Raw genomic sequence first — 27,852 nt, forward strand, 5'->3', positions numbered from 1 at the left:
TATATGATGTAAAGTCAAGTATCTTTCTTAAAATTAGACATTATGTATAAACTATATATTCAACAATTATTCACATACTTAGATAATTGTAACCACATACTCAATTGAGTAATATAAATATAGATTATTTAGAAACACTTTATTCACTAAACATAGTGTGTGATATATAATTGTCTCGCTGGTTGATTCTAGGGCAAACCAAGTGCACTATTATGTGATTCCTTGGCAGCATCGACGAAGATAACCATTGTTACTTTGATGCTAGTCTATCATGAAAGACTTGATCAAGTAATAACTATGCCACAATTACAATTATTTTTCTCACTATATATTTTTGGACAAAACCACATAACATGCGAGATAGTAGAATATTTTCCCAAAAGCACATTAGGGAGCAAAAAGGTTACTCTAAGCCATGTATAACAGATTTAGTGTAGCACCTAAGCGTCACCCCCCTAAGCATGGGCTTGGCCATATCTAGAACCTTGATAATCACTACAAACAATAGCCTGTAGATGACAATCATTCCACAAAGTATAGCAAGATCCACCCATTTTGAATGCCCTGTTTCCACTTGAAATAACTCAACGATAACTTTTTCACTAGTAATTGTTTTATGTCCTTCTAGGTCATTTTGGAGGACTAACCCTGAGAACTCGTTCTTGTAAAATCCCTGCAGTGCATTCTTGTGAAAGGAGATGTAGTAGATTAGGTACTTCCATACTATCTTTGGGAGGTTATTTGGAAGTTGGAAGAATCCACTATTGAGCATCATAATACCTTGTATACCGGCACCAGTGATGATCCCCATTAGAAAATCTGGTACAATGGTTGCTACGATCATCATCAGGCCTTCAACTAGCATTGTGCATGAGCACAACACTAGTGCAAAATAGATAAAATGATCGATCTGCTTTTGTAAGCCAGTAAGATAGTATGCAATTGCACCAGGTACTACAGCAATAAGGAGAAGATATGGGGTGGATGACAATGTATTGGAGATGACAAATGTGACCACACCATAGTGTCCATTTAGCCTTTCCCTCCCGAAGATCTGAGCAGTAAGAGCACGTACATTAAGCAAATGTGATGCACAAATGCAAATTCATTTGATAAATATCAACGTTGTATAATGTAATTGTTTGATATGTACATGAAATGTATCCTCTCATGCATCATCTGAACTATTTAAATTAATTAGAAAAATATGAAAGTTGTCACTCTATAATTTTCAATGAATAATTACTGGAATTAATATTTATATATACATGTTGAAGGCTCTCCTAGAAGCTCACACTTCAATAAAAAACCTACAAGTTCCCACATTAATAAGAAAAGATAGAAATTCTCATGTTAATTTAATATAAAATCACACGCACCCATCTATCAAACATATGGCTAGAGAAATCACATAATATATGGATTTATTAAAATCAGAGTTGGAAATAACCTATCTTGAATAAACATGTTCCACACGTCTTTCTGATATAAAATCACACGCGTCCATCTATCAAACTTTTTGAGGCTTTTCATGATTTCTGCAAATACTAAATTGGAAATGAATTATTCTTTTGTTATTTCTCTGTTAATCTGTTGAATAAAATTATCCTTTCCCTCTATGGAGAAAGTTTATTCCTGTTGATAAACTACTTTGTTGAATCTTTGTACAGTATCATGATTTTGCACTAGAGTATACAGAATAACACAAAGCGGAAATGCATAATCGATTCCAGACGTTATGTCCCTTAGTCTACACGTTTTGTACAGTCAAATTTCATAAAATCAAAAACAGTATACATGTTTGCTCCTACTGATATATACATATAAATGCATAAATACCTTCATATCCTCCACAAAGGAAGGGAACCCTCCAATTGCCATAAAGGTTAGCAGGGTGCCAATAAACATTAGCATTGATGACCTTGACTGAAAGAAACAAAATTAATTAATAATTATATTTTCATTGGAATACATGCACACTCCACTAGCAAAGACAATTTAGGTTTTATCTTCACTTACTCGAGCTGAATCAGGTCCATAGCCCACATTGTAAAATATCATCCCAAGGGAAAGACTTATGGCAACATAAATGGCTAGTCGCAACCAATAGTATCCAATATCTCTATACATGTTCACAAATGAACGTCTGGTAAGCACAAGTGTCTTGGTAACAAAACCAGCTCGGTTTCTTCCAATCATCCGTCGATCCTGAACAAAAGAATATGTTAAACATAAGTTTTGATATATATATGAGATGGACATATATAATTATATAAGTTATGTAATTATAACTTTTCATATAATATGATGAACAATTATTATAGTGTTTGTACATGTATATAAATGTGCACAAGAGTTTAGAATAGAAACCATTTCGTTTATTTGACGCATTTCCTGTTTTGCAACTTCCGAAGTGTCGGAGGATTTGTATGAATTCACCAAAATATCTATTGCTTCATCTGCAACAGCTGGCTCGTACTGGAGTTTTTCTTCACTCTCCTGTGTGTTAGTAGCAAATTAAAAGGCAACTTAACATCTCAAGAACAAAGAAAGGCATGTACTTTACCATACTTGTGTGCAATTTGTGTGTATGGTGGGTTAAAAAGGTTTCAATTTGTGATATTCATTTAGTTTTGATGAGGGGCGTATGGTGGCTGTACCTCCATAGCCTCCATTTCCTTTATTTTTTCTTTTCTCTTTTATGGTTGCGTCGTGTACTCGTGTGCATATTGTGTGCAGAAGCCGGAGGTGTAAATGATTTTCCATTATCTAAAGAAATTATGATACTCTATTAATTGTGAGTGAACTTAACCTTGTCAAAATCTTTGTTCACTGTCCTCAAGAAATGATCTGATGGATTCCTCATTGGTGGGCAAGGGTAGCCATTTGAAGCAAAGAACTGCAAACAAAATTAATATACAATGTGAAAAACAGAGGCAAAAATCAATTAAACACAAGTAAGGCCACACAAAGGATGCATATGAGGATTGCCAGTATATATGACATTAGATATAGACCAACCTCGGCAGCTGTTGAAGCTGGGCCAAAGAAAATGGTGCTCCCGGCAGCGAGTAGGCAGAGGCCATGGAAGAGCTCAAACACCTCGCTGCATGGCTGGTGCACGACGGCGATGACGGTCATGCCCTCCCTAGCGGCGAGGTCCGTGATGCGGCTCATGACATGGAAGGAGGCGGCACTGTCGAGGCCGCTGGTAGGCTCATCGAGGAAGAGCAGCCGGGGACGTGTCAGGATCTCAAGGCATATGCTGAGACGCTTCTGCTGCCCGCCGCTAATGCCCTTGCTCGACCGCCCTCCGATTCGCGTGTCCAGAGCGCTAGTGAGTCCCATCTCTCTCACCGTGTCCTCAGCACGCGCCAGCTTGTTTGCCACTGTCATGGTGTCCGGTAGCTGGATCTGCGCCGAGTAGTAAATAGCCTCGCGCACCGTGAGCGTCGCCATTAGCATGTTCTCTTGAGTAACGTACGCCTGATCAGTGCATAATCCATATTATACTTTTACTTTCATCTCTATGTGAAACATGTATAACTCCTAATTAGAGAAACAATTATATTGCTTTTACTGCACGCTTTAATTCTTTCACCCGCTTTAATTGTTTTTATACAAATGAAAAAACAGTAGTAACTTAATTGGATAGTCTATACATCAGTAATACTAGTTTTCTGTGTACTGTAATTTTTCAAATTTTTTATGTAATTTTGGAACTTTTGATATTGGCTAGAATTTAATTCTACACAGAAGTACTAGATTTTTTTTTCAACAATTTGATACATTTTTAAAACATATGTATAGACAGATTCCTTTAACACTTATTATAAACAACCCTAGCACGGCATTCTGCATCTCAACTCTAGGGGCTGTTTGGTTTTCAGGACTTTTTCCTAGTCCCTGTCACATCGGATGTTTGGACACTAATTTGGAGTATTAAACATACACTAATTACAAAACCCATTCCATAAACTTGGACTAATTCGCGAGACGGATCTTTTGAGTCTAATTACGCCATGATTTTGACAATGTGATGCTACAGTAAACTTTTGATAATTATGGATTAATTAGGCTTAAAAAAATCGTCTCGCGGATTAGCTCTCATTTATGAAATTAGTTTTTTTATTAGTTTATGTTTAATACTCTAAATTAGCGTCCAAACATCCGATATGACATGGGCTAAAAAGTTTTAGCTCCATCTAAACACCCCCAACAACCTTGGTGCCGAAACCTTGCACAATTGCATCATTGGCAGATTCCGATGTGAAAGTTGGTCTGGATGGGGGTCAGCGCAAAAACCAGACCTCATGCACATTTTGGGTTTCATCCCGATCTCCAAGGGCATCCACAATGTGATGGAAAAATAGGAAGATACATCGTAGAAATGGTAAATAGCTACTAACAAGCCATAAGCTTACTACTAGGACATAAGTAATTTATGGTGGATCCCACCATGTTTTTCTTTAGAGTAAAGTGCACAGGCGGTCCTTAAATTTATAGGGGTATGTCATCTAAGTCCATAAACTCTCAAAATATAAATCTAAGTCTCAGGACTTGTCATATTGTGCCATCTAGCTCCCAAATCGCCACAACCCCTTTAGAATCCTACGTGACGCTGATGTGGTATCCCACACAAACATGACATGGCATTTTTTTACTAACAAATAGGACCTATTTAAAAATGTTTCTTTTTCTTTTTTTTCTTCTTTTCTTCATCTTCTCCTTTTTTTCCTTTCTTCTCGTTTCTGTGACCCGAGCAGAAGAAAGGAAAAAAAAAGAAGAATGAGAAGAAAAAAAAAGAAAAATAAAAAGAAAAGAATAAAAAAAGAAAAGGACACGCCACATCCATGTGGCATATATGCCACATCAATGCCATATAGGATTCTAGAGGGGTTGTATCGATCTGGGACCTTAATGGTACACTTTGACAAGTTCTGGGACCTATATAAGCATTTTAAGAGTTTAGGGATCTAAATGATACAACCCTACAAGTTTAAGGACCGCCTATGCACTTTACTCTTTTTTTTTATTATGGCAAGGCTCATATTAGATATACTTGGAATATTTTTAAGATAGGTTTCACCTTATTTTTCTAACCTACACATGCATACACTGTGGAACCTCTTCAATCTGCTAATGCCACCTAACACGGACTGTGGAGATTATGGATACCCCATATCTACATGGCATGTATAGTCTGATTGGGTATGGGGTGCCATATATAGATAGAATATCTTTAAGAGGACTCGGGTTAGGTTCTAAACTTGTATATCAAGGAAATATCCGAGATCCTAGTCGGTTACGATTGTATTTTATCTGTAATTACATATTCCGCTAGGGATATGGACTGTATTTTGTAATACGGACCCCTTCCCCTATATAAGGAGGGGTCCGGGTGCCTCTAGGGGCACGATTTTCTCCCAGATCATACGATCAATAATACACTCGGCGGATTAATCCCCGGATAGGAGTAGGGTATTACTTCTTGATTAAGAAGGCCTGAACCTGTATAAAATTCCTTATCTCTAAACCCATCCACTTTTCCAACTTGATAGCCACCCCCTTTTAGTATTGCTGAAATCTTGTTTCGACAGTTGGCACGCCAGGTAGGGGTAGCGTCAAGTTCTTCGCCGATTAGTACGATGGGTTCCGTCTCCGGCATCAACGATTTCATCTTCCCTCCTGGGCAGGCGTTCCGGTTCGGCAGCCTAGACTTCATCACCAACGACTTCGGCAAGATTTCTCTCCTCGACTCGGATTAGAACTAGTCGGGAAGAGGCCAGATCTCCGCCCCGTTCGGTATCCCGAACTCGGCCGAGGTCTACCCCAAGGTCATCTCCGCCGAGTTGGCTTCAAACCACTCGGACGAGATCCAATCTACTCCAACATGACCAGATCAAGACGATGGGGCCTATCCGCCAATCCTGATGAAACTCCCCGACGATTTGGCTGCTGTCTTCACTACAAGGGCATCTTCTCCCCGTAGGCCTTGGCGGGATCCGGCTTCAGCCTCGGTCCGGCCTAGCTCTAGGGAAGTCGGCGTCATACTCCAGCTACTCGGCACAGTTTCGACGGACCAACTGGACGGCTACCTTAGCTCCCCCGGCGTCGACTCATGACCAATAGAGATCGTAGAGTACGATGACTTCGGCTATCGCTACGACAACCGCAACCTCGATGACTTCGATGAGGGCTTTGAAGATAACTACACCCCTCTCTACTTTGGCGTTTTCATGGCTGACAACGAGACGGAAGAACAGCGCCAAGCCCGAGAAGCAGAAGGGCGACGCGTACAACAGGAAGCCGAACGACGCCGACTGGAAGAGGAGCGCCAGGCACAAGAGCGAGAACGGCTGCAGCATGAGCAACAGGAACGCAAACGGGCTGCAAAGAAGGCTGAGGACCGACGACAACGAGCCTTGGACGCCGGGCGACGAGCGCGAGAACTTATCGGGCAGCAAGACGTCGAGGGAACAGCGGTCTTTCGCACCCCTCAACAGAACGCGGTTGCAGCGATCACTCTCCTCGACACCCTCCTCAAGGAAGACGCACTCAACCAAGCTGATCACGTCGTCAACATCTTGAACCAGACCAAGACCATGATCGCCGCCTCGGTCCCGGTTAACTCCGCAAGCGTCCACACGCCGACTAGCAGCCGAGTTCCCCATCTTCGATCTCAAGATTATCACCAGCCAAGCCTCAGCATCGCCGGCGCGGGATCCAATCGCAGGAGCAGGGGTCACGACGAGCGATCTGTCCACTCGCCTCCCGAACGACACAGGGAGCGCCGAGTTGAACGGCCACGCTCCCCACCTCGCAGGCGCCCCGTCGATCTTCGTGATACTATCAACCAGCGCCGTGCAGCATGAGGCCATGCCCCCCACCATTCACCGGATCGCTATGACGACGACGTGGATGGAGTCGTTGCCTTTACAAGCGACCTGTGTCGAGTGGATTGGCCAGCCGGCTTCAAACCGACTGGAATCGAGAAGTATGATGGCACCACTAATCCGGAGTCTTGACTCACCATCTACGGTCTCGCAATTCGTGCAGCAGGAGGAGACAGCAAAGCCATGGCAAACTACTTGCCTGTAGCTCTAGCGGATTCTGCCTGATCCTAGCTTCATGGGTTACCCCGTGGCACAATAGGATCATGGGCGGAACTTCGTGACCACTTCATCGCCAACTTCCAGGGCACCTTTGAACGCCCTGGCACACAGTTTGATCTCTACAACGTCATTCAGAAGTCTGGAGAATCCCTTCGAGATTATATCCGACGCTTTTCTGAGCAACGTAACAAGATCTCCGACATTACTGATGATGTCATCATTGCTGCTTTCACCAAGGGAATTCGTCACGAAGATCTAGTCAGCAAGTTCGGGCGCAAACCCCGCAGGACGGTCAAGCAGATGTTCGAAAAAGCCAACGAGTATGCCAAAGCCGAAGATGCCATTATCGCGTCCAAGTAGTCGGGCACCACTTGGAAGCCGAAGAAAGATACGCCGACTACGGGAGGGAGTGGAAGTACCAATCACAAGGACCGTAAGCGTAAGCCCGAGGAACTTGTTGCAACTACTACACATTCCTCCCGACAACGTTCGCGCGTCAACACTTTTGACAAGATCATGAACTCCCAATGTCCGCATCATCCCAATTCCAATCACGCGGCCAAAGATTGCTTCGTCTACAAACAGTTTGCAGAACAATATGCCAAGAATGCACGAAAGGCCTCCGACGGAGACCAAAGCACGTCAAAAAAGAAGGACGATGACGACGATGCCCCAACAAGTTTTCAAGACCATCGCAAGGAGCTCAATCACATCTTTGGCGGACCCCTGGCTTATGAATCTAAGAGAAAACAAAAGCTGACTGAACGGGAGATTAACGCTGTTCAGCCCGATACACCCCAATATCTTCGGTGGTCGGAGACAACAATCAAGTTTGACCGCTCGGATCATCCAGACCGAGTGGTCCACCCGGGGCGGTACCCCCTGGTACTAGACCCAGTGGTTCGCAACGTCAAACTTCGCAGATCCCTCATTGATGGCGGCAGTGCACTCAACATCCTCTTCGCCAAAACCCTGGACGACATGCAGATCCCTCGCACGGAATTAAAACCGAGTAATGCGCCCTTTCACGGAGTCATTCCAGGGCTATCCGCTATGCCACTCGGCCAGATCACTCTTCCGGTTACTTTCGGCACTCGGGAGAACTTCCGCACAGAAAACGTCTGCTTCGAAGTTGTTGATTTCGAGACAGCGTATCATGCCATACTCGGGTGCCCAGCGTTAGCCAAGTTTATGGTAGTCCCGCACTATACCTACATGATGATGAAGATGCCTAGTCCTCGAGGAGTCATATCCCTGCGGAGCGACATCAAACAAGCCGTCACATGCGACAAGGAAAGCTGCAAGATGGCCCAAACCCGCGAGATCACAATTGCCCGAGAAGATATCCGACTGGCTGCAACCACGGCAAGCGAAGGAGAAGTGCCTGCAACCAAGATGCCAAAGAGTGGAGAAAGCGACGCCAAGACCAAGAAAATTCCTCTAGATCCCTCTGATCCTACTAAGACTGCTGTAATAGGCGCTGAGTTAGATTGTAAATAGGAAAGCGCGCTCATCACCTTTCTTCAAAATAATAAAGATATCTTTGCATGGAAACCATCCGATATGCCTAGTATTCCTAGAGAGGTGATTGAGCACTCTTTACATGTTAAGGAAGACGCTAAACCAATCAAGCAACGACTCCGCCGCTTCGCACAGGATAGGAAGGATGCGATCAAGGAGGAGCTGACCAAGCTGTTAGCAGCAGGCTTCATTAAGGAAGTCCTTCATCCCGACTGGCTGGCCAACCCAGTCCTGGTTCGGAAGAAGACGGGACAATGGCGTATGTGTGTTGATTACACCGACCTTAATAAGTCTTGTCCCAAAGATCCCTTCGGGTTGCCTCGCATTGACCAGGTAGTTGACTCAACCGCCGGCTGTGAGCTACTCAGCTTTTTGGATTGCTACTCAGGATATCATCAGATCCGACTAAAGGAATCCGACTGCTTAAAGACTTCATTCATCACGCCCTTCGGGGCCTACTGCTACATCACCATACCTTTCGGATTAAAGAATACAGGAGCAACTTATCAATGCATGATCCAGAGATGTTTTTCAACTCAGATCGGCCGCAATGTTGAAGCTTATGTGGATGATGTAGTCATCAAGACCAAGCAGAAGGATGATTTGATCACGGATCTAGAAGAAACCTTTGCGAGCATCCGCACTTTCAGGATGAAATTAAACCCTGAAAAGTGCATCTTCGGAGTACCGTCAGGGAAGCTGCTTGGATTTATGGTGTCTCATAGAGGCATACAAGCCAACCCGGAGAAAATCAATGCTATCCTCAACATGAAACCGCCAAGTTCCCAGAAAGATGTTCAAAAGCTGACTGGTTACATGGCGGCGCTCAGCCGGTTTGTTTTGCGACTCAGCGAGCGGGGGATGCCCTTTTTCAAGCTGTTGAAGAAAACAGACAACTTCCAGTGGGGACCCAAAGCACAAAAAGCCTTTGAAGACTTCAAAAAACTCCTCACTACTCCACCAGTCTTAGCTTCACCACATCCGCAAGAGCCATTGTTGTTATATGTATCGGCAACTTCCCAGGTCATAACCACAGTCCTGATTGTTGAGCGTGAAGAAGAAGGCCATGTTCAAAAAGTCCAACGACCAATCTACTTCGTTAGCGAGGTTTTGGCTGACTCCAAGACAAGATATCCTCAGGTTCAAAAGCTATTATATGGCGTTTTAATTACCGTCAGGAAACTATCTCACTACTTCCAAGGTCACTCGGTTACGGTGGTCACATCGTTTCCACTCAGCGATATACTTCATAATCGTGAAGCAAATGGGAGGATGGCAAAGTAGGCCCTAGAATTGATGTCCTTGGATATATCGTTCAAGCCGCGAACTTCGATCAAGTCCCAAGCTTTAGCTGACTTTGTCGCCGAGTGGACCGAGTGCCAAGAAGATATGCCCCAGGAGAAAATGGAGTATTGGACCATGCACTTTGACGGGTCGAAGAGGCTTTCAGGCACTGGTGCTAGGGTTGTTTTAATTTCCCTGACTGGAGAAAGACTGAGCTACGTACTGTGGATACATTTTTCTGCATCTCACAACGTGGCGGAATACGAGGCGCTTCTTCACGGACTAAGGATTGCAATCTCTTTGGGAATTCGGCGTCTGATAGTTCATGGAGATTCTCAGTTGGTCGTTAATCAAGTTATGAAAGAGTGGTCCTGCCTTGATGATAACATGACCGCTTATCGGCAAGAGGTACGCAAGTTGGAAGACAAATTTGATGGACTCGAACTCACCCATGTTCTTCGGCACAATAACGAAGCAGCCGACAGACTGGCTAATTTTGGTTCAAAACGAGAAGCAGCTCCTTCTGACGTGTTTGTTGAACATCTTTATGAACCAACCGTACCAAGGAAAGAAACAATCGATGCCACGGACGCTCAGAACGTAGGTATGATTGAAGCCGACTGGAGAGAGCCCCTCATAAGATTTTTGACCAAACAAGAACTCCCCCAAGATAAAGATGAAGCCGAGCAGATCTCCAGGCGCAGCAGGCTCTATATTATTCATGAAACCGAGCTGTACAAGAAAAGTCCATCAGGAATCCTGCAACGCGGTGTATCTTTAGAGGAGGGGAGACAATTGTTAAAGGATATACATTCAGGCATCTGTGGCAATCACGCTGCCGCACGAACCATTGTTGGCAAGGCTTATCGACAAGGTTTTTTCTGGCCCACAGCTGTGTCCGACGCCGACAAGATTGTGCGGACATGCGAGGGTTGTCAATTTTTCGCCAGACAAACTCATCTACCAGCTCAAGAGTTGCAGACCATCCCGTTGTCTTGGTCGTTTGCGGTTTGGGGGCTTGACATGGTCGGCCCATTTAAAAAGGCAGTCGGTGGTTATACTCACCTCTTTGTGGTTGTTGACAAATTCTCCAAGTGGATTGAAGCTAAACCGGTCATCACAATCACGGAAGACAAGGCTAGAGATTTCTTCATCAACATTGTTCATCGGTTCGGGGTACTCAATCGGATCATTACCGATAACGGCATTCAATTTACTGGCGGAGTATTTAAAGACTTTTGCGAAGACTTCGGCATCAAGATTTGTTACGCCTCCGTAGCACATCCCATGAGTAATGGACAAGTTGAACGCGCCAATGGCATGGTACTTCAAGGGATAAAAGCGTGAGTCTTCGACCGACTGCATCCCTATGCCGGCAAGTGGGTGGAACAGCTGCCATCTGTACTTTGGTCCCTGCACACCACTCCCAGTCGGGCCATGGGCCAGTCACTGTTTTTCTTAGTCTATGGAGCGGAAGCAATGTTGCCCAGCGAGGTGGAATTAGAATCTTTACGTTTCCGCAACTTCAGCGAGGAGCGCTACGGAGAAGACCGAGTAGATGATCTTAACCGATTGGAAGAAGCCCGCGAAGCAGCCCTAATTCAGTCGGCACGGTACTTGCAAGGGTTGCACCGTTATCATAATCACAACGTTCGATCACGAGCTTTTTTAGTCGGCGACCTGGTTCTGAGAAAAATTCAAACTACACGAGATAGGAACAAGTTATCCCCCTTATGGGAAGGACCATTCATAATCTCCGAAGTCACTCGGCCAGGTTCATACCGACTCAAGTGTGAAGACGGTACTCCTATCGACAATTCTTGAAATATTGAACATCTTCGTCGTTTTTATGCTTAGGCATTACCTTTGTATTTCCCTACTTTGACTGCTAACATCAAGTTTTCCCTTGAGTTATCAGTCGGGGGCTACTATAATAATAATGGAGTGTGATTTTTATCAATTCAATTTGCTTACTTGATTTATCATTGCCTTGCTTGATTTTTTGGCTTAGTCAATGAGGACTAAAAGTTTTTTAATAACTTTTGTGGGTTTTAGGCTCAATAAGGTTTGACAAAAGCTTTTAAGAAATCAGGAGCTAAGTTTGAAATATCAAGCACAGCATAAATTCATCAGTATTGTACAAATTGTGCCTCCATCATCTTCATCATCAGAATCATTGTTATAATATGACATCAGTCGGTGTCAGTTTTTTCCTCATCGGAATTATCAGATCCAGTCGGCCGAAGGTCGTTGTCCTGGAATCTCTCAACTACATCAACTGGTATCTTATCGGCGGCTTTCTGCACATCATTGATGAGGTCAAGGGCAGCTTCTTCGCTCGTCCCGTCTGCAAAGCCATCAATGGCGTCAATGTCGATCTTCGGGTATAAAGACTTGGTCATTGCCAACGCCAGGCTTGCCCCCATACTCCCAGCCTCTTTGATATTCTTAAAGTATGTATCCGGAGCAACTCTTAGCTTGTCGAAGATTTCGGAAGCATCAAATGTACTCGAACCATTGTTATTGAAGAACATGCTTGGACGAGTGGGGTAGCAGCATTGGCGACTTCATCCCTAGCCACTTCAAGCCTCTTGATTTTGTTGACCAAGACATCGAATTGAGCTTGAGACTTGATTTTGTGATCTGCATAAATAGATTTATATCAACAAATGGACATAAGGGAAGGAATAGTTTCTGGAGTATTCGTCACCAGTACCTTCGACGTCTTTCAAAGCCGAGTCCCTTTTTGTCATTCTCCAGAGCTTGGATCCGTTTTTCCAATTCAGATATCTTAGCAGCTTGCACTGCATTGCTTCTTGTTAATTGATATTGTAAGAGTGGCAGCATAAGTAAGTTGGATAGAGATTGTATTCACCTTTTGACGAACCGCTCAGCTCAAAGTTGAAATCTTGAAGCTCAGCGATTCGGTCCCATAGATCATGCTCAGTTTTTCTGGCAAGCTCCTTAGCTTCGTGCAGTTGATGCCTGGTGGTCTCAAGGGTTCCGAGATGGGGAACTAACCTCTCAAGAGTTGCAGTCTTCGCTTCGTTCCTGAGATGGATTCTTTGCAATACGAATTTGTTTGTATTTGAGCAAAGTAGTAAACAGGATGGTTGAAGTCGTGCATAAGGAGACTTACATTTACGATGCGAGTGGCTTGGCTGAGTGCTATTTTTAGTAAGCATACTTCTTCGTCTTCCTTTTGCTTGTTTATTACGATTCCCTGAGGTTGCATGTCGTCATCCCACCACTTGACTAAAATGGGTGGGCAAGAATCCTCAGCTGATTGTATCCGGAGAATCTCCTCTTCGTCGCCGATCAATGGGCCTTGGGCATCCATGAATAAAGGTGAAACAATTGAAGAAGGTCTGTCATATCAAAACGGATTTGGAGGATGTGTTTACCTGTAATAATTTCCGGTCGAGGACGAGCAGGCTCTTGTACTTTGGCAGGAGAGCTGGGCCCTAGATCGGCACTGGCATCCTTTCTAGGAGGGCTGTTCGTTTGAGTTTCTACTTCGGGAATATCTTTATTTGGCTCTGTACCCGACTGGTTTCCAATCGGGGGCTCTTGATTAGCATCGGCTCCAGCTTTGGCCGACTGGTTCCCAGTCGGGGGCTCGTTGCTAGCTTCTACATTGTCGGTTGCCGGTTGTTTGTCACTCGGACAATCTTCTGCAGTTGGCCCGGTTTCTTTTGAAGGAACTGTCTCCATGTTAGTCGGCTCCGAGTCTTTTCCGGAGCAATCTATATCAGATGGCTTCCTACGAATTTGAGTTATGCCATCAGTATTATTTCAACAGTGAGTGAGCAACACTACGAGGAAGATGGTCGAATGATTCATACCTGGAAGATTTCCTGATCTTTGGCATTGGACGACTGGATGTTTTCTTCTTCGGATTGGTTTGCCTTGGTTGTTTTCCAGTCACCTCTTTATTGCTAGATTTTCTAGCATCGCCGCCTTCATCATCACTCAGAACCAATTTCCTCTTGCGCGAGTCCGACTGGATGGCTGATTTTGAGATGTTTGATTGAGTATCAGGCCGAATTTTTGGTCCTCCACTTGCCTGACCAGTCTGCCGGCGAGGTGATCGGCGTTGGGCAATTAGAGGGTCTGATTTCATCAAGGCGAATTCCTGGGCATGATGATTCAAGTTTTCTATCAACTTTGCAGATGATAAAAGCATGCTTAGAGACAGGCTGGGATTTTAAATACATACCGATAGAGGGGGATTGAAGGCATTGTATGGCACCACTGGCAGCAAGTGCGAATAGCTGACTACAATTGCATTTGAGAAGATTTTATACATTCTCTCCTTCATAACCTTGAATTCAAGGGATTCAGGATCTTCACGGTTAGGGTCATGTTTGCCGTCGAATTCAAAGGCCGTGCGAGATCTTTCTTTGATTGAGACCAGCCAGCTCTTGATGAAATGCCGGGTGATTTGTTCTCCCTGCAGACCTTGCTCCTTCAGCTTCAGCATACGGTCCATCAGGGCGAGCGCTTGGGCGGCTTCCTCTCCCATTGGTAGTGAATTCCAAGTGTCCTGATAAACTGGAGGAAGACAGGAGTACACGGGGAGTGCAGGCTCGGGGTTTTGTACATAGAACCAATTTGCATGCCAGCCTTTGTTTGAAGTTTTAAAGGGCATGGAGAAATACTTTTGGCTCAGAGTTCCTCTCAGTTGGAATCCAGCTCCCCCAACTATGCATGGCTTGCTTTTGTTCGGCTGGTGTTTGAGGAAGAAGATACGACGGAATAGGGCGAAATGTGGCCTGATGCCTAAAAAAGCTTCACAGGCGTGTATGAAGTTGGCAATATGAACTATGGAGTTTGGGTTTAGGTGATGTAAACTAATCCCGTAGAAATCCAAAATTTCCCGAAAGAATCTTGAGGTTGGAAGAGAAAATCCGCCATAGAAGAAATGAGAAAATACCACGACTTCATGGGTATCAGGGGTTGGAAATGCTTCGCCGCACGCCGGACGCCACCCAATGATCTCCTTCGCCGGAAGAACGCCGTGCGCCACCATCTCCTTCAAGTTTTCCTCTGTTACATCAGAGGGCGCCCATTGACTCTCGAAGCTTTCTCTCTCTTTCGCCATGACGGTGAATTGGATGGTGTGATTTGGTTTGAGATATGGCTGGAAATGGATGGGAAATTGATGCAGTGGCTGCGCGGAAGGTTTTTGTGGAGCTCAGGAGGATGGATCGAAGAGGATTTGTTAACCCTAGCTTCCGCCGGTGTGGTTTCGCACTATAGCAAGAAAATGGGGAAAATGGCGAGAGTTTCGGCGGGGAAGACGAAACGACGCTGTGCCTTCGGCGTTTATTTCGCTAGGGTTTCAGGAGTGCTAATGGGCCTGGGCCTGTACAGTACTTCAGCCCAATTCTATTACCAGCGTGGCTAGTTGTGATCCTTAGGGACTTAGGCATTTTTGCTCACAACAATATGGCCCAATGCTGTCAAAATCCTTTTTGAAGCAGTTAGATGATTCTTTGGAATTACTACAATGCAAATAAAAAGGTGCCCAACAGAAAAGTGTTATACTAATTTTGTAAGTCTTTTTAGGCTGCAAAAGCTGTTTGGGTTTTGTTGAGATAACTGGTTTTTGAACAGTTATGTGCTTGGCATATTATATGCTTATTCTTCTGGTGTGAGTCATAGCCTAGGCTATTTTGTCTTATCACTTGTTATGTTATCACATTTATATTACATTTGATGGATCTTTTTGAGAGTTCTTACTCGGATTCTTATCAAATGTGTGAATTTATGGACCTTTAGAGTGTTTTTCACTCAGGCCTTCCCATATTTTCATTTTTGGTATATTAAAGCTAAAAGCAGTCGGCTGGATGTTTTATTGAACGCCGCATATGCTTTGCTATATGATGTTCGGTTGTAAAACCACTCGGTTCTTGACTATATGTTTAGTTTTATTTAACTAACCACATAGTCGGGGGCTACACCTAATTAGGTGCATCTAGTCGATGCATCCGGTTTTTTCTATTTTAGACCTTCACAGTCTTTGATTTTGGTACTCGGAGATCTATACAGAAGAAATTGAAGCACTCGGATTATTACTTTATGTTTCAAGAGAAGGCTATTTCGTCGACTGTAAAGGTCTCGGGGGCTACTGTAGAGATTATGGATACCCCATATCTACACGGCATGTATAGTCCGATTGGGTATAGGGTGCCATGTATAGATAGAATATCTTTAAGAGGACTCGGGTTAGGTTCTAAACTTGTATATCAAGGAAATATCCGAGATCCTAGTCGGTTACGATTGTATTTTATCTGTAATTACATATTCCACTGGGGATATGGACTGTATTTTGTAATACGGACCCCTTCCCCTATATAAGGAGGGGTCCGGGTGCCTCTAGAGGCACGATTTTCTCCCATATCATACGATCAATAATACACTCGGCAGATTAATCCCCGGACAGGAGTAGGGTATTACTTCTTGATTAAGAAGGCCTGAACCTATATAAAATTCCTAGTCTCTAAACCCATTCACTTTTTCAACTTGATAGCCACCCCTTTTAGTATTGCCGAAATTTTGTTTCGACACGGACCAACTTATTTCCTTGTTGGATAGTAAACATTGAGGATGTCCTAACACCATCTAAATGAGAATGGAAACAAAATAAAAGGAAATAAAAAAGGGGCACACCGCTTAGTCAATTGCACTGAAGAGAGGGTGGAGGGCAGATAGGGTAGTTCTTAGCGGTCGAGTTTCAGTCCAATCTCAAATTTCTTCCAAATTATAAAAGGATGAGAACAAATCAGACAGAATGAAGGACGATATATCTTGCTTAACCAATTTTATGCCAATCAACCAAATTGAAAGGGAGGGGTGCAGAAAGGACAGTCCTCCCTCGGAGGTCGGTGCTGAATCCCTTGCACATTAGCGTCCACTATGGCTTTGCTGCTGTACAGGTGCCAGGGTTTCACTTTGGTGTCCAGATGTTCAACTTTAGTGCCAAAGGACCTTGGGCTGAGCAACGGTCCATTTTGGCATTTTACGAAAAAAAAATTCAGGGGTCTATTTATAAAACAATTTTTCAAAAAGAATAGATTAAAAAGAATCCACACATAGGTAATTATTTGTCTAGTAGTGTAAATTCATATAACCACTTCTTTTCTATAAGTGAACATGTTCACTTCTCATCTGCTACGAGAAAGGTAAACATTCATCAGTTATCCTCATAAAATGGACAACAAAAAAATCAGTAATACTATAAAAAATGGGCAAAGATTTGTCTGTATTAATTGGCAATACTATAAAAATAAATGGGCTTCAACATCCTCATTTTATCTCACCGAGGTTCCGAAGGCAATCTTCTGGCACCGGCCATTGATTAAAATCTGTCCTCTCATCTTTAAGTTCGAGTCCAATCTTCCTGTGTATACAGAGAGATACACATGTTATGAATTGAAATATGGCCTGTTACAGCCAGAATTAAGAAATAAACATCCAGTTCTTCCATATTATGCCTTTTACAACTGTTGTACTTACTATAGAAATGCAATTATATATTTATTACATATCTTTCTAAGGTTTTAGCTGTTTATATCCTTCATGGATATAGAGGCTGGATTAATGAAAAATCCATTATCCAAAAATATCAATCCAAGGTGCCACTTATATATGAGTGGGTCATTTCCCTGCACTCAGTACTGTGTCAACACTCAACACTGCTTGTGCCATGCTTTGTCTTCCATTTGTACAGAGCTAGCAATAGGAAGTTACGAACCATCTCCGACTCCTTTAATTTAAGGCTCTTTTCAAATGTAGGATGTTTAAAATACAAAAAAACATGTAGAATTGAAGTGTCCTAACAACTTAAATAGCAGAAAAACTATAAAAAATGATCAATTGGATGGAGTGTAGAAAAACACAGGAATCAAAAGAGATAATTAAATGCAAATGATCTTTTTTTTTCAAAAGGTTGAAGCTCATGTTAGAATTCCTCTAAAATTCCTATATTTTGAGCTAATCCAAAGAAATTTTATAGGGTTCTTGATAGCCATTCCGTTTATCAAAATAACCATATATGGAAATTTTTTATTGGATTGAATTCCTCCAAACATTCTCTAAGAACCCTTTGTTCCAAAAAAGCCTCTCAATTAAGTATCATTGCCGATTCTCAATAATTTCCATCTAAACCGATATCAAATATAACTGCTTGTTCTTACCACGACCAAAAGCGATAGAGCAGTGCAGTGATTCTTGTTAATTATGATTTATGAACCAGCAGTAACTCCTGATTCGACTAATGTCTTGAATGGGACAATCAGAAGGATAGATAATGGCACTGTAGCAAGGGAATTACATCAGTATGGAGCAGCAACATGGACATGAAAGTATAGGCACTTCTCCATAATTCTCATGACATGGTTGACTCTAGCTTCATACATCAATCGAATCTCACGTACTTTACCGATGGATCTAGAGGTGGGCCAAGGTCCGGATCACCCCATTCTATAATTATTAGGAAAAAGTACGAATTATCCCCTAAACCCGAAAACCAGACATTACTCACCCTAAACTTTTAATACTGGACGAATTACCACCCTCGGCCCAATCCAGAGCGATTTTGTCCTACGTGGTGTACGCGTGGCAATCCAGTCAGCATTTTATTTAATTAAAAAATATGGGTCCCACCTGTCATACTCTTTCTCTCTCCTCTCTCTCTTCTTTCTCTCTTACAAGGCAGCGCGCAGGGGCGGCGACGCGGGGACGGGCGGTGGGCTGGAGGAGGTGCAGCGCCGGCACCTGCCGACGGTGGTGTCGGTGGTGGAGGGCGCCGCCGCGGAGGTCGAGGCGGCGCGAGGTGAGGAGGCGGCGGCGCGAGATGAGGAGGAGGCGGCCTCGCCATGCGGCCGCACCGCCACCAACAGAAACCTCGCCGCGGCGCGCTCCGTCGCTCGCGCGGCCACGCCGTCGGCGCCACCGTTGTCGCCAACGAACACGACGCAGGTCTGCGCGCTCGCCGCAGCCTCGTCGGACGCGTCGCCTTCCCCGAAGACGGCCTCGTCGTCGATGATGGTGTCGGCGGCGGAGGCCGAGCTGGGGCGGTCTTCTCCGGCACGGGAAACGGAGGCGGCGCGAGACAAAGGAGGGTCGCCGAGGGAGCTCGACACGGCAACGGGATCGTCGATTCCTTCCCGTGAGATCCGTCGTGGGCTGCGTGCACACCCTCAACGCCCCCGCCACGCCCGCCGCCGGCCTCGGGGTCTCGCCTGAGCCGAGAAGGAGAGAGACAGAGAGACACACAGAGAGAGAAAGAGGGACGACATAGCCTGCCAGCCGCCTCGCCTCCCCGCCGCGGCCTCCCCGGGGAGGACTCGTCTCCCGCCGTCCGCCTCGCCTCCCCACCGCGCACGCCGCGCGCGGCGCCGCCGCGCTCTCCCCGGGGAGGACTCGTCTCCAGCTGCCTGCCTAAGCCGAGAAGGAAAGAGACAGAGAGAGCGAGAGAGGGAGGGACAACGTAGCCCGCCTCATCCAACGCCTTCCTCGGCGCCGGCCGCCGGCCGCCGCGCCATCCCCACGCTCTGCTGCCGCCCCCTGCACGCCGACCACCCGTCCGCTCCAGGTGCGTCGCCGCCGCCGCCGCCCACTGCCTATCCACGCGCGCTGGAGAGAGAGAGGGGGCAAGAGGGGAAAAGGGGTAATGACATGTGGGCCCTATTTTTTTAATTTCTTTTTCTGATTGGATTTCCACGTCGGCGCCACGTGTATGCCACGTAGGATAAAAACCGCTCAGGATTGAATAAGGGGGTAATTCGTCCGGTATCAATAGTTCGAGGTTTAATATGTCCGATTTTGTGGTTCAGGGGGTTAATTCGTACTGTCGTAATAGTTTAGGGGGGTAATTCGTACTTTTTCCTAATTATTATGGGTCAAACTTGTGCTATGTATGCCCTGCATTTAAGAACTAAAGATGCATATTCAAACGTACCTTTTCCAAGTACGAGGTCTCCATAGTTGCTTATGACTTACTCCCTCCATCTACTTTTGATAGTCATATTTTATCTTGGCACAATGACTAAGGATAAATAATTCGACTTATCATCAATTTAAACATGCTACTAGTTATTCCTCATAAACAAGCGATTCATTAATATTTACATTTCTCGATGCCATATAGTCAATCTTATGTGAAAGAATAGAGTCACGCATTAAATCCGAGAAAAACCATTATAAGGATAGGTGGTTGGATTGAAATATGCCTATCAAAAGTAGATGGAGGAAGTATATTATAAATCATAACAGCTTATTAGCGATTAAAAAGTTAACCTTTCGTATACATGTTATTAGCGACTTAAAAAGCTACTCCAAAGCTAAAAAAACTATACTGAAAAAAATCACAATCAAATTCAAAATTAAGTTTTAGAATTCAAATTTTCCCATTGACTTATAAACCATAGGGCAAACAATAAGTCCTGAACAAACATTGGCTATATATTGAAATTGTTGGTGAGACCCATAGCGATCTAGAAACAATCTATAGTCTGAGCAAACACATGCGTAAATAATTATATACGTGCCTATCTAATAACAATCTAAAGTCTCACTACTTAAAAAACGATTTTTATGGACGCACCCCTTAATTAACTACATGCGGATAAAAGAACATACACATGTGTAGAAAGATTAGAATGATTTTTGGTTAAGGTCCACATGAGAAAATTGATTTTCTCATGTAGCTCTCTTAAGAGACCGGCATGGCAAAATAACATATTTTTGCTTGTGGGCCTTTAAGGGGACTGCCAGGGAAATCAATTTTCCCATGACGAGGACCTCTCCTCCGCCTGCAGTTAATAGCTACTCCACATTTTTTTTCTCTCCGTCACACCGCATCTCTGCCTCCCTTTTGTTTTTCCCTCTCTCCTTTTCTCTCCTCTTCTCCTCCATTTTATTTTCTTCCCATCCTTCCTCCACTTTCCCCTCTGCCACTTTCACTTCTTCCCCTCCATCCAGCGGCTCGGGAGAGGGTGGCACTGTCCTCGGGGTGGATCCGCAGCCCCTGCCCTCGGTAGCGATGACTGTGTACGGATCCCTACCCTTGTTCTCAGGAGCGAAGCTGGCACGCATGATGACAATGACGACAGCGGATCCGGCAGCGCCACCCTTGGGAGGGGCGGATCTACCGGCAGTGTTGCCCTTGGCCTCAGGAGGGGTGACGGCAGCGACTGCTGAAGGGGGATGGGAATGGAAGCTAGGGTTTTGGCTGATTTTTTTTTGGAATTTATATTTTTTTTTGCAAAATTATTTTCACAGCCGGTCATCATAGGTGACTAAGTGCGAACATGCTACTTTGTTATATGGTTACGTTACTCATATGGAAAAATGTTGATTTTCACATACACCTAGATGCAAACGGTTGCTTCATCCGCCTCCGAAAATGGGTTTTTGACCATCTGCAAAACTCGTTTTTTACGAGTTAATAACTACTACCTCTGTCCCCTAATATAAGAGATATTAACTTATTTTCTTGTAACGTTTGACCACTCTCGTCTTGTTAAAAAAATTGTGCAAATATAAAAAATAAAAAGTTGTACTTAAAGTACTTTGGATAATAAAGTAAGTCACAAATAACATAAATAATAATTCTAAAATTTTTTAAATAAGACAAATGGTCAAATAGTATAAGTAAAATATTAAAATCACTTATATTAGGAGACGGTTGGAGTAAAATTCAAGACATTTTCAATGGCCCTGGATCCATACCCTGTGTGAGGCATTAACGATGTCATCAAGGATCAAATTAATTGTTCTATTGTGACAGGAAAATCGATATATATACCTCTTAATTAGAAACACTGATGAGTACCATACTTCAACACATACGTACGTACTGTACCGTACAAACAACGAGTACAACTGATTACAGCTGGTAAAGAAAAGTCAGCGCTTTCGTAACCGATCTTTTTATGCGCTAGTTAGTGCAAATATCTTGACGCGTGGGTCAATCTTTTTTAATTATGAATCCACTGGTGTCAACTCTTCAGCATATGCATGGTACGTGCCGATCAATTAGACTCTTCCAAGGACTGCATTAAACTAATTATAAAGAAACGACACTAATTTGATCAACCGCCGCTATATTCGGTGGATCCAATTACCTCCTCGATCGTCGAGCAGGCCTTTGCATGCACAGTCGACTACAGATTCCGCAACGTAGACGTACTCTCTCCACCGTTAATCTATTTAATTTCCATTTAAGAGCAAGGCTAATAATATAGCCGATCGGTTGGCTATAAGTTTCTTTGTAACCTTCTTTCAGCCTACCCATACAATAGTTAGCTCTTTACAATTAATACAGAGCCTACTTGTCTCTCTCACAGAGTTTCTTGGTTCTTTTGTCTAAGTCGGCTGTAAGTTTATAGCCCGCTTCTCCTCTCTCTCTCCTCTCTTCTCTCCTCTACCTCAGCATTTAGCCGGTTTATAGCCTACTACTGTACTACTATACTTGCTCTTATTTACATTGACATACATGTATGATCGATTGCAATTTCTTATTATTCTGACCATATTGTTCTTCAGTGTAAGTATTCGATCTTTGTCACATATACTAGCAAACATTTTTGTAGTGTCGCATATATATTTCAATTTTTATGGTGTAAAGCGACCTCACATTTCAAGGGGAAAAAAAGCATACTAACACCGTTATCAAATACGTGGAGTTAATTAAACCTCGACACCTTAAATCATAAAAAGCATTAGAATTTGATAAACAAAAATGGTATCAACAAATTTGTTATAAAAAATACTTTATATTGTTCAACGAGGAGATGTCTCTTAAACATTGTCGATTTTCCAAAAGCTTTGAGTAAATGGAATATGTAGGTAGTTAGTATATAATTAATACTTTATGCATGCTAATGACATTGCGATGGACAAATTTGACCTATATAGGTTACTCGCAACTTATCCAGTTTGATCGGTTACGCGATATGGAAATCATGTAGACGTCTTGATATCCTTATAAATACTGAGTGACTGTTTTCACATAACTTGTGTAAAAATTAATCTAGGCTTTGCTTTCTCCTATATACTGGACTAGTACTTGTAGTCTACTACATCCCATCCACCGACATACACCGGCGTTTAGGAGAGCAGGTCTATGGAATCATCGCCTTCAACGTCTTTTAAGATTTTGGGAAGCACCTCGGACGCCTAGTCATTGTTCGTCAACATGCTTCGTCGTCTTCCTTTACGTTTGAGCAGCACATCATCAACTTTAGTATCGTGCGTCGTACATGCGATGCATGCTGCGCCTCCTCCAGAACAGAACTATCGGTACGTGCTAATCATGTCAAGTATGTTCGATCTGTTCATGTATACTGTTGCTTTTATGCATGTGTATTAATATACTCGTACGGTATGACCATACTAGTTAATCTCTTTGTCATCATGATTTATGCATGAAATAAATTAGATTCATATGTGCTTATATTTTTTTTGGAGAATGCTACAGGATGGTATCCCATTCGAACGGAATGAAACCTATGAGATATCGGCCGATACCTAGTAGGTATCGACTGATAGCTAAATAGGTATTAGCAAATACCCGTTTTGAGATATTGGACCATACCTATACCTAGTAGGTATCGACTGATAACTAAATAGATATAGGCAAATACCCGTTCGACCTTAAGAGGTATATATCATCCCGTTTGAACGGGATATGTCCTGTAGCATTTCCCTATTTTTAACACGAGGTGCAGTGTTCTTACCGGCCAAGGTGTCAAGTAGAGTTGTCTTGCCGCAGCCCGACGGCCCCATGATGGCCAGCACCTCGCCGGGGCGCGCGCAGCCGCTGACGCCGTTCAGAATGGTGGCGGCCTTCCCCCTGCTGTCCACCGCCGTCACCCACACGTCCTCCCACGTCAGGAACACGCCGTCGTCTAGCCGCTCCCTCCTGCGGCCGCTGCCATCGTCGACACCATCCAACTCGCCGCCGCCGGCGGTGTGCTGCTGCTCCGGCGGCGCCGTATCAGTTGAAGACGCGGTGTCGTCGCCGGAGGTAGCAGCGTGATGCCCGCGGAGAGCCGCGACCACGGCGGTAAGTGGGGAACGCAGGAGGTCGCCGACGTTGCCGCGGCGGCCGCCGTCGTCGGAAGAACGGCACAGCGGGCGCGACGGGCTCGGCGTCGGCGCCCAACGTGGTAACGGCGATGTGGCCATACTGGTGATCAGGAGTGTACGAGTGTGTGCAGCTCGAACAACCACTGGCGTTCTCAGGTTAATTTGCACTCTTCCAGCATCCATATATATAGGCAGCGAGCGTAGTAAGCCAACCCATACTTGAATAATGGGTTTAGTTTGTTCCTAAATTACTTAATTTGTAAAACTAGGGGCGCCACCCACTGTCTTATAGATCTAACTCGTCACCACCATGACACCATCAGTATGGCGCACAAAAGCATGTGGTTTTGCACCTTCATTAGGCAATAGATTTCGATATTCTATCGAGTTCTTCATACCAAAAGAAATCCAAATGGCATGTGGCCATTTGATTGTTCATGTGATATATGGTGTTTTAGTTGGCCATTCAAAACCTGACACGTACACCTAAATAAATTAAATGACCCGGCATGCATTTTACTCCTTAGCTAATTCATAGAGAGACTACAAATGATGGCTATTTATTTCACTATGCCAGTTTGGCCCATCTTTGACGGCCTATTTGTGATGGGCCAAAATGCTTCATCACAGATGACCTTATCTGTGACGGGTTTAATTAGAGGCCGTTTTATATGTGGTTGTGAGACATGGCCTATCACAAGTATGAAGTCATTGTGAGCTCATATATGCACCTGACATGCAATACCTCTAACAGGCCCACATAAAGACCCGTCACAGGTCACACCTTACCTGCAATTGTAAAGGGTAAAAACAATACAAGCCGTCACAGGTGAGGGGACTCATCTCTTATGGGTCTATTATGTTTTATGTCACATCTCTCTCACCGAAAAAAGTCAAAGCCACCGGCCCACCACCGAATCCTTACCCACACATACCTCTCTCCCCTCTCTCCATCTCCCCTTCTCTCCCCCCACCCACTCTCGCCTCACGCCCCCTAAGTCGCCCATGCCTCTTCGCACCTGAGCACCGGCAGCCACCTCCTCCACCCAAAGCTCTGGCCGCCATCGCCGTTGTCTCCCTATCACGTCGACTCCTGAGCGCCAGTGAGTTCGTCTCTCCTCCCCCGAGCTCCGGCCAACACCGCCATCATCTCCTCATCACATTGACCCCAAAGCGTCGACAAGCTCGCCTCTCCGTCGTCTCATCATCTCGTCCGTCCCCAAGCTTCAGCGTCAACTGCCTCCTGCGTCCTTTGCCCCTCCAACGGTCTCGTATCCACCAACCCTGCAGCAAGGTCTCTGGTGGCACTTCTATGCCGCCCCGGAGCTCTAAGGGCACCAAATCCGATCTCTAGGTGGTTGGGGACCATTGTCACCAAGGCCATTTTTTACGGTCGTTAAGTGCAAACTTTAATCGTTAACTCCTACACATATAAAAAATATCAAATGCACTATCAAAACTTAGTGGTAGGAGTTTACTACTAACCATTTTCACTAGTTTTGGTAAATATATGTATGCAAGTTATTTAAGGAGAAAATACACCCGACATGCAACAAAAATGAACCTCTAGCCAATCATTCATGAGTGCAAGGATTGGAGGGCTCAAGTCAGTTGAAACCAACTTAAAGTAGGCCAAACCATTCCTAACCTCCATAGGAGCCCACTTGTAAGCTGTTGAAGAAAATCGGTGGAGAGAGGTGGGTCTAGGGGTCGGCCGAACCACTCCTGGCCCACCTCATCTCCAACTTACATGTGGAGGGCCATGATGGCCTCCCAATGACAGTTGTGAGGGGTTAACTGTCATTAGCAACTATAAAAGGAGGTTCCCATCCACACTTCAAGATACACAACTTTGAGCTCAAGTAGAGTACCACTTGTAGTTTCATATTTAGTATGTTAGCTTGGTAGAGAGTGAGGGGAAGCTCCAGAAGGAGTGCCCCGAAATATCAGAATTCCTCCGAGAATATTATTGAGGAGTTCCGGAGTGTCGGTATTCTTCCAACGGAGTTCCGGAGAAAGCTAGGATTGCCGGCCTTCTTCTCTCTCGCTTGTATCTCGGCGGATGCTTTCTTTATCAAAGTAAGTGTTTGAGTTTTTTTTATGTTCTTTAATTAGTTTATTTAAGTAAGATATATTCTTATCGGTGTGGGTTCGTTGCTTAGTGTGCAATTGAATGCTCTAGTACTAGGACTCTGGATAAAGAAGGAAGTTCCTACACAAGGCTAGAGTTGTCGGAGAATGAACTCCTCCACCGGGGAACCATGAGGCCCCCCTTTGTGAGTTCGGCCGGGGGTAGCGGGTGAGATTCGAGGGCTTGGTGAGTGAAGCTGTGTCATCTTGAGGGAGTTATCCCCCTCCAAGATGATGAGACCAAAGGAGTTTATACAGGTTCAGGCCGCTGAGAAGCGTAATACCCTACTCCTGTGCTTAGCTGATCTTGTGAGAAATTACAAGATCTCCTTGTTGGGGTAGAAGGTGTTGATCATCAGGGGCTCCAGCCCCCTTCTCCTACTAGGCCTGGACCTCCTTTTATATCTCCAGGGGTTGCCACATGGGCCCAAAAACATAACTTAGTGGAGAAGGATTACAATCTTTGCATTAAATGCATGTCTTGTCTCTTGACTTGGGAAGCAAGCGCACGTCATCTTGATGATGAGACCTGTCAAATCTTGTCGCCTGACACGGAGGGTGCCCCTGTCAATCACCATTTAATGGGTGAGGACTTCTGGGCTCCTATTACACCGGGAAACGGGAGCCTTGCTTTGACCAGAGCGGGAGGACCGACTCCGGCTGGGATAAGAGGATGAGAACCTCTCACCATCATTATTTGATGGGACATGTCAGGCTGCACGTTGCCTGACACACGAGCAGCGCACAGGCGCACTACCCCAGTCCCATCGGTCATTTGACCGGTCACAGACCGGTTGAGTGCATTGCACACCGCATTAAATGCGGCGTGGCGCGACTACTCGGGCCGCCATAAATGCGGGCAGGTGGGCACCTGGAGGCGGACACTTGACCCACCGTACATGGTGACCTAGAGAGGGGGTCGGGGGAGCCCGACCCCTAGTCACAGGAGGGGGCGGCCGCCGCCCGACCTCGGGCCCGATCCCCCCTCGAGGGAGGGCCATGTGGTGCCTGGGGCAGCCTTCTCCCTCTAGTCTCGGCCAGGGAGTGGCCGCCGCCCCACCTCGGGCCTGACTCCCCTCGGGGGAGGGCCACGTGGCATCGGGGGGCAGCCTCCACCATCCAGTCTCTGGTAAGGAGTGGCCGCCACCCCACCTCGGGCCTGACTCCCCTCTGGAGAGGGCCACGTGGCATCGGGGGGCAGCCTCCTCCGACTAGTCTTTGGGAAGGAGTGGCCGCCACCCCACCTCGGGCCTGACTCCCCTCCGGGGAGGGCCACGTGGCTTCGGGGGGCAGCCTCCTCCCTCTAAACCTGATACCCTCAGGCCCATATCACCGACAAGAGTAATAATTAATAACTTAGGCGTGGTGACTAGGTTAGAAATTACCTTCGTTTGTTGTGTGCTCCACGGAAAGTGAGGTAGACAGCAGGTGGTGACAATCCTGTCCGTCCTATGTATTCCTCCACATTCGGGTACATCATAGAGCTCAAGGTCGGACTCAGCCTGGCAGACCAGGGGAGGGCCAGTGCCTGAATCATTCGATAGAGTTTTACCTTTAACTTAATTAACTAACTAAAAGACATAGGAATGCACTCTACCCAATTTTTACTAGGATTGAATTCTAGTCGTAGATAATAGACACAGTTCCTCATGTTCGATATCCTTGGAATACTCTAAGGGAAAGTGCGACAACAGTATTCCGT

General features: G+C 44.9%; 1 protein-coding gene across 1 annotated transcript; it reads right to left on the minus strand.

The window, feature by feature from the left end:
* Positions 1-269: 269 nt before the first annotated feature.
* LOC4346514 (ABC transporter G family member 1) lies at positions 270-24,119 on the minus strand. The gene is made up of 6 exons (XM_066304365.1): positions 23,669-24,119; positions 17,246-17,325; positions 2,371-2,499; positions 2,020-2,208; positions 1,840-1,926; positions 270-1,054 (listed from the first exon to the last, which is right to left on the minus strand). The coding sequence occupies exons 1-6, from the start codon at positions 24,117-24,119 to the stop codon at positions 404-406; spliced, it is 1,587 nt and encodes a 528-aa protein (XP_066160462.1). The 3' UTR covers positions 270-403.
* Positions 24,120-27,852: the final 3,733 nt, after the last annotated feature.

Source organism: Oryza sativa, chromosome 9, assembly GCF_034140825.1.
Source record: "Oryza sativa Japonica Group chromosome 9, ASM3414082v1".
NCBI lineage: Eukaryota > Viridiplantae > Streptophyta > Magnoliopsida > Poales > Poaceae > Oryza > Oryza sativa.